General features: G+C 44.7%; 1 protein-coding gene across 2 annotated transcripts; it reads left to right on the top strand.

The window, feature by feature from the left end:
• The first annotated feature begins 472 nt into the window (after positions 1 to 472).
• On the top strand, positions 473 to 11,347 carry LOC125718889 (thyroid hormone receptor-associated protein 3-like). Of its 2 annotated transcripts, none has more exons than XM_048993181.1 (11): positions 473 to 778; positions 3,076 to 3,225; positions 3,336 to 4,049; positions 4,666 to 5,163; positions 5,266 to 5,438; positions 5,573 to 5,681; positions 5,769 to 5,850; positions 6,260 to 6,417; positions 6,513 to 6,699; positions 7,633 to 7,767; positions 8,160 to 11,347. In XM_048993181.1, the coding sequence occupies exons 2-11, from the start codon at positions 3,098 to 3,100 to the stop codon at positions 8,391 to 8,393; spliced, it is 2,418 nt and encodes an 805-aa protein (XP_048849138.1). In that variant the 5' UTR covers positions 473 to 778; positions 3,076 to 3,097; the 3' UTR covers positions 8,394 to 11,347. The 2 variants fall into 2 exon arrangements, with proteins under 2 accessions (XP_048849138.1, XP_048849139.1); XM_048993182.1 differs by having other exon boundaries at positions 8,234 to 11,347.

The raw sequence follows: 11,347 nt of genomic DNA on the forward strand, positions 1-11,347 counted from the left end.
GAAAGATAAACATAAAAACTAGTTTGAATGGGCCGTCTAATCAGTTTTCTTGACGCGTTACGTTTATGCTTAGTATGTAACGATGTTATTGAATACATTTTGATGCTTTTCCAGAGGTAAAATGTCAGCACACTTCAAACATCGCAACACATCTCTTAATGCTTTAATCTTGATTGAAAGACTCAAACCATTTTAAATATAATGAACTGCTAGAAACGGTACACATATTAGAATAACCGGTCCTTCGCATTCTGGAATATTTCCTGTCTTCATTCAGTCTGCTTATTCATCTTAATTAGCCCGGTCCTTCATAACCCTGGGAGTAAAGTCCTTATAAAGTCCTTTTATGTACCTAATTGGACAATAATTTTTTGCACTCAAACTGGACATTACGTCTGTATTCTATACTGCATTTTAACAGCGTTTCGTTGCGTCGTTTCGGAATGCAAGTGTCGCGTGAGTTAACAGCACGAGAAAGCCAGAGCGTGCGCCCGATATCCGGACGGAAGTGACAGGCAGCCGTTAGACCACATTTGTGTTTTCCGCTTCCAATGTCAATTCGACGATAAACGCCTTCATTCGGTTGTTGTATATGTTGGTTAATGCCTGTTTAACAAGACATGAAGAAATGTTTTCGCTGAAAAAGATCCCGACAGCAAACAAGGAAGGAATTTCGACCTTGTGCTTGTAAGCGACTCACTAGCTTCACTAGCGCCCAACTGCAGCTAACTGTGTACGCGGAGCAGGATCACAGACGTAAAACCAGACAAGCAGCCAGGTATTTATTTATGAAGATATTTTGTACGTGGTGAGTGAATGAAATAGATTAACAGAGCTACATGGTCAGTTACTTTTGTAAGGAAATATGTTTTATCGAAAGTACTGGCGAGCTTTGTTAGCATGTCAGCAATCCAATGTTTCCTTGCTGCGTGATTAGCAGCCCATGCTAAGCTAAGTGAAACGAGCCGAGTTCGGTTATATTTTTACGCAGCCGTGTAGCTAAATTTATATATTTATTTAATCACAAGTAATATTATTTGGTTTTGTTGCCTGTTGACTCTGCTAGTTGATAGAGGGCCGACGTTACGATGCAGTTTCAGTGCTGGTGCATAGGGTTAAAAGCTGTACGTTGCTTTCAAGAGATGACGTTCCCTTAGTCAGTATTGAAACTGAATGAAATATCTGTGTCGGGATGGTCGTACAGCATAAAAACTCTCTAGCTATTTAAGACGGAGCTTTTTGGTAACCTGTAGGAAGAGGCCCGGCACGCAGCCCCGTTTTTTATAACTGCGAATGAAGAGATGATTTATATTCGAGTAGCTGCAGTGCTTGTAGTAAGTCTCTCTTTTCGATTAACACTAATTTTAACGGTAGCAATATTTTTGTTATACTTCACGTCGCTTCAGTAAAACTGCTTTTGGTATAAATGCGTGTTTGTATGGTCTGTTATGTCACGCAATCACTCGGGCCGTGTATTCGTTAATTTTGATAATATGACACTCCCAGTAATAATTGAGCTTATTTCACACTTGAGTATTGCTTCAGGAAAGATGCCATTATAAAAGAACAAAGGCATGAAACAAATCCAAGTAGGTGCATGTGATCTCTCCTGATGTTCTTTTAGCCTTTCTTGTAAGCCGGACTGCATGTCTGCATGTCTGTAGTAGGGAACTGTTAATGTGAAGCTATAAATTGCTGAGTGTGTGTATATATAATATATATGAGTGAGAGTCCAGTATATGTGTGCATGTTTGGGAATAAAATTAAGTTGTTTTTTTATGCAGGAGGAAGATGCCTTCATTTGTGGTCTGCATTTGTGGGCAGTGTAGATCTGGTGCTGCTTTGTAGGAGAGAGAGGGGCTTTTGGCACCTTGCAGGCTTGCAGTTTCAATGCTGATTCTGAGACACTGAGCTGACTTCCGTTTCTATATTATGAGTTTTCTCAAAGGGGATTTCCAGTTTGGGGTAGTAGTAGGAGAGTTAGTCACTTGCAGATGGATTCTAATGCACCCTTTCTATGGCCCTTTTAGTTCTTTGTTTCATTGCCATGTCATAAATTAACCTCCTGTTAGAAGAGTACATTCCCTTGTTAGACAGATATTTTTCATTCCCATTCAACTGGGACTGCTTGACTGAAAGTGGCCAGACTCTTGTACATCTCTTATAAGTTGTGCTAGTTTTCATTAAACCTTTTTTTTTCTACACCACACATCCAACTTTGTGTCCTTCAGCCCATGTGACTTTGTGTCATTTTCTGTACAACTGTTGGCAGGTGTAAAATGGAATCCTGTCATTGAATTAAAGAAGCTTTTCTGATGATTTCTGAAGTCATTCAGAAGAACACCTAACCTGTTTCAAAATGGAACTTACTACCAGCTTTGCAAAGAAATGTTCCTGATTTTAATCATTAACATTTTATCAGATGAGGACAGAATGTGCAAACATGACTAGTTGTAAAAAAAAATTAAAATATAGCTTAGTTCTGGATATCAACCTACCCTCCACTAAACACCCAGCATCCCGTAGCCTGGTGGAATACTGCCATGGACTGCTACTGGTTTGCAAACTGGGGGTTCGGAACCCCTAGCCAAGGCAAACATGCAGTGTGACCTGCCGAATGTGTATGAAAGCCTGTCTTAAAGTGATGGTACATCACTTATTGCTGTTTACACCAATTTGTTATGCAAATGTAAAAGTTAGTTTTTGTTAATATTCTTAGGGAGTTTTGGGTAGTGCTCACTGTTCACAATTTTCCACTTTTTTCTGCACAATTTTGTGTCTGCATTTTGGGGCTGAATTTACCTTGTTTGTGTTGCACTATTCACTGGCACTGACATGCAGCCTACTAGCATGATATTACTAGTGCGATAGAAACACCTGTTCTGTTCTGTCTTGTTTTTCCATTACTTCAGAAGGTTATCCTGGCTGTTGCTGTGTGGCTTGTTAACTGTAGCAGTAATGCTATATGGCCTATTACAAGTAGAAAGACTTCCATATCTGCTTTTTCAAATGATTGTGACATACTGCTTTTAGGCCAAATGCCAACTTTAGATGTTTTGCTGTACTCTCCCAAAGATTTGAAGAGACTACTGTAGACATGTCTGAAAAAAAGGCTCCGAAGTCCCCTTCTCGATCTAAGTCGAAGTCTGGGTCCAGGTCCAGATCTCGATCTTTATCCAATTCCCGCTCCAGAAGCCGGTCACGGTCCAGGAAACACCGATACAGGTATAAATCTCATTGTGTACCCTTGGTACAATCTGTTGTCACTTTTTTTTTTTTTTTAGTTTTGCAGTTTGGTTCCTAGTCAGTGATCTCTTACTTTGTTTTATTTCAAGCTCTAGGTCTCGATCTCGCTCCAGATCTCAGTCGGCATCTCATGGAAGGGACCGGAACTATCCCAGAGAATACCAAAACAACCGTGGTTACAACCGCGGTTACAACCGTGGATACCGCAGGCCCTATTACTACCGTCCGCGAGGACGGGGATTTTTCCCACGGGGCCGCTACCAGAGAGGTGGGGGCTATGGCTACAATGGGTACCGATCCAACAACTGGCAGAACCAACGGGGTCAACAGTCACACGAGCAGAACCAGAACAGCCCCAGGAGAGGGCGCTCCCGCTCTCGTTCACGCACTCCCCGAAGGCGATCAGGGAGCCCTTGCTCACGCAGCAGGTCTCGCTACTCTGACCGCTCTTCATCGGTCCGTTCCCGTCGGTCTTCCTCTTCCCCTTCTTCACGTTCCTCCTCTCCCCCGGCCAAGCGCAGCACCAAGGAGACAAAAGAGAGAGCCACTGAGGAGAAGGGGCCTGCAGCATCAGACTATGCCAGTCCACAGCTGCGCTCCGCTGTGGTTGTCAGCCAGGGACTGCCATCAGGCTCTCAGACTGGGGCTTCTAGCATCAGCGCCCCCTCTTGGAAAAGCATCGGCCCTGCACCCACCAGCAAGAGCCCACCAGGCCCTGTGGCTGGAGTGTCTGGTTTTGGGTTCTTCTCAAAGGAGGATCAGAAGGCAGGAGAAAAGACTGCCATCTCCTCTGCCTTTAAGAAGTATGTCCCATCTCTCTTTAAATGTCCTCTTTTTCTGTCTGATCTCTTTTTCCTATTTAAGATGCTTGCTCAGTGCTGGGTTATAATTATTTGTGTTTCAATTTGTTTAGTCTGTGCTCAGCTTCAAAGATCCTGGGAAGAATATTTAAAATGGGAGCCATTGCCGCCCTCCCAAGTTAATTAACCAAAGTTGTGGCTTTTCTGTCTTCTGCTGTGCATTAAAAGGAAGTTGTATGCAATCCAAATATTTAAGAGATGTCTGGGTAAAAATAGAAGTAAGTATTCCCATTTTATATGATTGTGGTTGGTTCTTATCAGTTGCTGGATAACTTGTCTTTGGTTGTAATTTGCTTTCTGTGGCACTTCAAGGTTTGGTGTGCTGCTCTGATGACACACGGTGATGTGGGCAGAAAGGCTTCATGGGAGTTGTAGTAATTCCTGGACTGTAATGCTTGGATAAGTGCTGAGATAGAGGTCCTTTGGCTGCTGTTACCTGCATGTTCTTCATGTGGCAGATCTGAAGCCTTCTATTTGAATGCTTTTGCATAAAGCAAAAACCTAACAAAGCGTGCAATGTGAACATGTCTTCAGGCTGCTCTTCTTTCTGATTGGCCAGGTTCTTGGCAGAGCACCAGAGTAAAAAGGGGTCGGAATGGGAGGGGGATCCCAGTGCTGCTGAGGGAGGCACCAAGAAGTCCTCTGTTTTCCCGTATGCTGCTGAGGAGGTGAAGGAGGAGTCTCGGTCCCGGCCCCGGATGAAGGAGCGCGAAGTGGAAGACGAGCCCAAGCCTAAGGGCAGAGCAGCCCCTCCAAGTCGGGGGTCACTCGATGACGGCATTGGCAAATGGGCAGAGCTGGCCCCTTTGCCCCCAGGCAAAGATGTGCCCCGGCCTGAGGAGGAGTGCAATGACCTGGAGGACATGGAAGAAGAGCTGTATTTGAGTCGTAAGCAGGAACGTGCAGCTGCCGCCAGGAGGGAACGGGAGGGTCCATCCCCAGACAGGCCTCCAAAGGGCAGGAGAAAGGAGCGGCCTGGGGACAGTCCCCCTCGTGCAAGATGGGGGGAGGAGGACCTCAGTTTCAGTCTGAGCTCCAGCCATTACGAGCAGCCCACGTAAGTGCAGTCGTGGTACGCCTCTCTCCTCGGGGGCAGGGATTTCTCATGACCTTCCCCGTTCGGAACTCGGGGTAAACCACGATGTCTCCTTGCATGCAGCTCCTCTGACATTCTGACTAAGGAGCGCCGCATCTCTCGGGACCTGGTCCACCCGGCCAAAGAGAACCGAGAATTTCGCTCCATCTTCCATCATATCCAGGCGGCGCAGTTTCGTCGGAGCCCCTCCGAGCTGTTTGCTCAGCACATTGTCACCATTGTGCACCACATCAAAGGTGACACCCCCCGCCCCCCAGCCTTGTTTTTAGTCATGTCATATCTGCAATGATGAACCTGCACCGTAGCATTTTTGCAGCATTTTTTTGGCCAGTCATTTAGATCTTGACATGTAAGACTTGTGTGTTTGCAGCGCAACATTTCCCCTCTCCAGAGATGACGCTGAATGAGCGTTTTTCCATGTACCAGCGCAGAGCTGCTGAGAAGGAGATGAGGTCCCGAAAAAGCCCTGAAATCCACAGGTAGCACAGATCGCTGGGCTGAAGGGCCTCACACTGACCTCGCACCGAAGCATTGATGGTCATGCGATTTTTCATTTCTTTCCTCAGGAGGATTGACATTTCCCCCAGTGCATTTAAAAAGTACTCCCACCAGTTTGAGGAAGTGAAACATGAGGAAGTCGGCTACAAGGTGATAATTCAGTGACTCTAAAATGATTTTTCTACAGAATGACCCTCCAGCAGTTGCCCGCACCTTTGTGCTGCTTTCTGTCTGACGACGTTTCACATGGGTTACTGTTGTGTTATGACAATGAAAGAGGTCATGTGAATCACCTTACTTTTGCAGCATGTTTCAGATGCACTTGTTTTATATTTGTCAATCATATTTGGAAGCCTTAGTTAGCAGCAGGCTTGCATTCCTTTCTGCCCTGCTTTTTCGGGACACACTTTCTACGTCACTGCTGAATTTCTTCTTTTCAGCCTTTTCTTTTTTTTCTTGCCTTCAAAGATACAGCATCTTACTTTAATTCTGTATGCTCATGTGCCTCTTTGCACGAGCAGTCAAGCAAGCGCTAATGCAGCTGACCGTGATTTTCTAGGATATGGGGAAGAAAGTGCGGAGCGACGTGCCCGACATGTGGCTGGACGTGGCGCAGCACGTGAGCTACCCGGAGAGAGAGCATCGGCCCGCAGGGAGGGAGCTCGCAGACTCACCGGGCTCCACGGAGAAACCCACCAAGCACCGCAAGAAGTCCAAGTGTGTCTTGCCGAATTTCATCAAGCCACGTGCGGGTACAGTCTCTGGTTCTTACTGAGTGCTGAAGGCCCTTCCTCATTCATGTTTTCCCGCAGGAAAAGCAAGAAGAAGCGCTCTCGTTCATCATCCTCATCATCCTCTTCATCCCGTTCCTACCGTGCTCCTGAAAAGGGTGCACAGGACAGTCACCCAGGGGAGGAGGGATTCAGCCGCAGCTGCCCGCCGCCACCTCTGGAGCAGGCTGCCGCCTCTGAGGAGAAAGGTCACGAGCCTGGGGGCTTTGTAAGTGTGCCTCGTGTCCTCACCCCTCCCCGCGTGTCCCTGGGCGCCGTTTCTGCCCATGACCTACTATTTCTGCTACAGACAGCCCACTCTCAGTTACTGTGCAGCCTAACCTGCTGCATTGGTGATTTATGTAGTGCTTGTTATATTCTGCAGATATTCTGCAAACATTTCCTGTGTTCCCAGTATAATGAACGTATAACAATGGATGAGTGTTATCTTTTACATTTTGCATGCTTTATGTTTAGCTGGGTAATTTCTTGTTAAAATTGTGAGTTTCGGCAAATCTAAAATTAATCAAACACAAGATTAAGCCTTGTTTCTAAGATTCCTTGTGGTCTTAAATGACCTTTGTGCTCGTTCTTATGAGCTGATATGAAGTGAAAGTGATTGTCCTTGTTGATACACCATAGCACACAGTATACAACGAAATCTGTCCTCTGCATTTAACCCATATGTGACATAGCCGGGGGCAGCTAATTCAGTGCCAGAGGAGCAGTGTGTGGGGGTGGAACCTTGCTCAGGGTACCTTTTTGGTTGGGGATTTGAACCAGCAACCTGTTAATCACAAGCACGCTTCCCTAACCTTTAGGCCACTGCCCCAATTTCCTCAGGAACAATCTGAAATGTTACTAGATTTTTTTGCAGTGTATATAATCTTTATTATGCATGTCTCTCTGCAGTGGTTGTGACAAATTACATAATAGATATTGCACAAAGCTTTAAATTTTAAATTGGATATTTATTGCATATGCAGAAAATCTTGGATCCTCATATTGGCCTGGTTCCTGTTTTGGCTTCCCTGAACCCTTGGTTATGCTCTTTGTGTTGTCTTCCTGTCCAGGGATTACATCATTGCTTTTTGGATGTAATTTGCTATCCTCCTCACCTATCTGATGACCTTTCTCTGCCTGCACATTTTTTTTTTTTTAGCACTTCAGAATCAGAGGCCGCGGGTGGAACAGGGGGAATTACTCGAGGAATGGGAATCCCCCGAACACGGAAGTCCACCCCCCTGAGGAGGAGTGGGACCCAGAGTACACGCCGAAGAGCAGGAGGTACTACCTGGTGAGTGCTGTCTGGTCGGGTAGAAACGCGATATCAGTACCTGTTCTCAAGCTCCCTGCTGGCGATCCACTTCACTTTTTAAGAACAGACCTTACTTCATGTGCAGTAATGAAAGTAAGTAGACAGCTACTATTTCCAAAGACTGATTTTAAATTGCTAGATTGGATCTCTTGGGGCCCAGTTAGTCTCTAGTAAATGGAATGGAAATTATACCATCCCACTAGGTAAGAAGATGACATGCTTGTCTGATAAGGGAATAGATTTATATATTCTGTATAAATAAAAACATTCTCTAGAATGATTAATACCGCAACCCTTGCTGGCCAAGTGATTATGGGAGATGGATGGAAGTCATAGATTTATTTACTTTGATGTTTGAAAATGCTTTTTAGCATGATGACCGGGGTGGGGACAGGAAGTGGCTGAACCCGGGGGCTCATGGCCGTGGATCCTTCCCTCACCCAAGGGGGCAGTACCCAGGAGCACGCGGGGGATTCCTGTACCCAAAAGGCAGCCCCAAGTGGACCCACGACAAATTTCAGAGCGGTGAAGAAGAGGGGGAGCTGCGGGAGGAGGACGGGGAGCTGGGCCCACCGGAGGTGGTAGGCATGCCATCCAAGATGTAGCTGCACACCACCTGAGCAGCCCAGCCTCTGCAATGTCTGTCTCACGAGGGGCAGGGTAGGTGCAGCACATTTTAACGAAAGAGAGAAAAATCACTCACTGCTGGACTGCCCCACCATATCCAGCGTCCAGGACTCCCTTGTCCCCAGTGTGGCAGGTAGCCTGTTTTCAGTCAGTCATGCACAGTCATGACACATTTTACAACTTCAAAGAGAAGAAGTGTGTGCTCTAGTGTTACAGTGAAAGCAGGCATAAATACATGTGGAATATCGCAGTGAAAATACAAAGATGTTCTGGAAGTAACATTGTGGGCTCTACTGCGTTATGAGCTTCCCCTCAGAAATAAATGGATAGTTTTATTTTGTAATGATTCATGGTGACTTCTGTTTGTTCTAATGTAGAGAATATGCTATTCAGTTTGCCTTCCATTTTGTTAATATGAAGCCATTGTGGCACTTTTCATTCACATGGAAGTTTTTATAATGTTCAGTACACCCTGCTGTGTGCTGTATGGTGATTTGTAAGCTTTTGATTGTCTTTAGCTTCCAGTGTCTAACACTGATCTGTGGGGAGGGTGTGACCTTCTAAACTCATCCAGAGGACAACTGCTGTTAATCCTATGTCTTATATAAAACGACAAACTACTCTTCACCACTGTAATTATAAGACGGTCTGCAAACAAAGGCATTGCTTTCATTTTAATATTTATTCATGTTCAACTAGTAAGAATCAGCTGTGGAGATGAAAACATGCAGCTATGTTGTGATGGCATCTCCGGTGCCCAGGCCCCTAATACAGCCTGAGAGAATCCAGTCACAGTACGGAGTTGCTTGATCAGATCAGATCAGGTTTAGCTTCATGTAGAAGTGATGAGGGCAAATCTATGGCTCTTGCCCCCAAACACTTTATTTCTTCTTCTGCTGCTTCTTCAAGCAGTGGAAATATTTAGTGCAAGGTTAGTTTTACACTTGAAGCTGCTCAGTACTCTCTGCAGCGACCTTTTCCTTTCTTCCCTGAGTGAGGAAGCTCTCATGTGGTGCTCCAAGGGAACGAACTTGCCTCCTGCTTCTCCCGTGGAGGCTGCTGTCATCCACATTCTCACATCCTCCCATAATTGCTTATCTTAACTGTAACTTTCTTAACTGTCAGTCTTGGCAAAGTTGTCCGTCTTGTGTGTAGACCAGAATACCTTAGGGTCACTCAGAATCTAGTCCTGGCCTGTCTGCAGCCTGAAGATCCTTATTAACTTAATTGGTCATTTGTACTCATTGCATCCATGCAGTATTGCATCCATGCATCTTACTGGTTCTAAAAAGACCAGGGCTGGTGTCCATGCGGCTCTAAATTCTCATGGTTCTCTCCTCCAGTCAGCTGTTAAAAGAAAATGTAGGCAGTTCTATTTAGGTTCCAGCGCGGTGGGGGCTGTGTGTGATGGTAAGATGCAAACAAATAAGTGATTTAAAGGGCAGGACAGTAAATGACCAGATTGTTACACTGTCCATTATCCTGCCTACCCAGGTATAATGAGAACTAGTAACTAAACAAAGATTCCTTAAATGCTGAAAAATGATTTGAGGCTGATTGGGCTGGTTGACAGTATTACAAAAAGCATTTTTATGCTTTTGGTGTGACGTGATTGACTGCAGATAGGACACTTTGTAGGTGTCATTGCCGGGAGGTGGGAGAACCATTGACCTAGAGCTTTACTAACACCCAGTGTAAGATCAGTAGTGGTCATTTCTGTCGTTAGGCTATACAGGCATTATGGGACAGGGCTTGGGTCCAAGGCCTGGCCTGTCCAATCACAGGCTTACACCCTCTTGCCTCCCCACATAAATGTCAGCCAATCGCAGTCTCTTTCTCTGGTGAATGTAAACAGAAAAAGTGCAAGGCAATACCGTTCTTTAATATGTAATTGATTAAGATGCCACGTAACAACAAACAAAAAAAAATAAACGTTTTGGATAATTGATGTACTAAAGAAACCTGTATTTTATAGAGTGATGATTCTGGTAGTAGGATGCTGCCAAATGACCTGGTTATACATGCATGTGACAGAAGGTGTTTCTTGGTTTATCTTGGTTTGACACTTGTACAGTGTGCAAATGTCTTCCCTGCACCCCCCCCTCCGGCAACCCTGCATTGGACAAGCGGGTTGAGGAATGACTGTTGCTCATTGCAACCATAATGTTAATGGCAGCATACATGAGTGCATATTGGCTTCTATTTAATCAGTGTTTAACCAAAAACAAGCTTATTTATACATGTTCATGGGTCATAACAGGGTAATTCAATTTAAATTGAAGCAGCAATTTATTCATTGTCAAGGATATGACTGGGCCATCGGGCCCAATCCTGATGTCTCAAATGCGGCCTGCATTTTCTATATTACCTTGCATGCAAGCTTGCTTCAGTAAAAAGTACTGGATTCTCTTTTGGGATTTACATTGGGTTTCTTTGTGAGCAAATTCTAGGGATGGGAGGCGAGCCAGAAAATTCTTGCTTTTGCTTTATTTCTTTATTTGAAGTTCATATGTTTTGTTTTTTCCCCCTTTTTTTTATAACCCTGTTGCTGCTTTGTGCTGTTTCCCATAGTGCTTTGTGACGCATCATCTGGCAGAGGACTGTAATCTAAGGGCTCCATCCAGCTCCTTTCAATTCGGTTCTGTTCCCTGTTCAAACATTTTTCCCTCCTTAAACCTTTTCTTGGTACGTTACACTTTGACGTCTCATCACTTGGCAGGTTGCTATACAAAATTCTGTTAAATGTTCATGGTTATTCTAATATCTAATGCTCTGTGTTCAGCTGAATATAGTTTGTTTAAACGTTACTTTAATGCAGCTCATATTTTATGTTCTCTTTGCCCTTTAAATGATTGGAAGTCTTCTACTGTTCATCTTTTGTCAACATTAATAGTTGATTTTCTTTCAATAAATCACTGAATTCCTGAAGAAA

This window comes from Brienomyrus brachyistius, chromosome 23, assembly GCF_023856365.1.
Source record: "Brienomyrus brachyistius isolate T26 chromosome 23, BBRACH_0.4, whole genome shotgun sequence".
In the NCBI taxonomy this organism is placed as follows: domain Eukaryota; kingdom Metazoa; phylum Chordata; class Actinopteri; order Osteoglossiformes; family Mormyridae; genus Brienomyrus; species Brienomyrus brachyistius.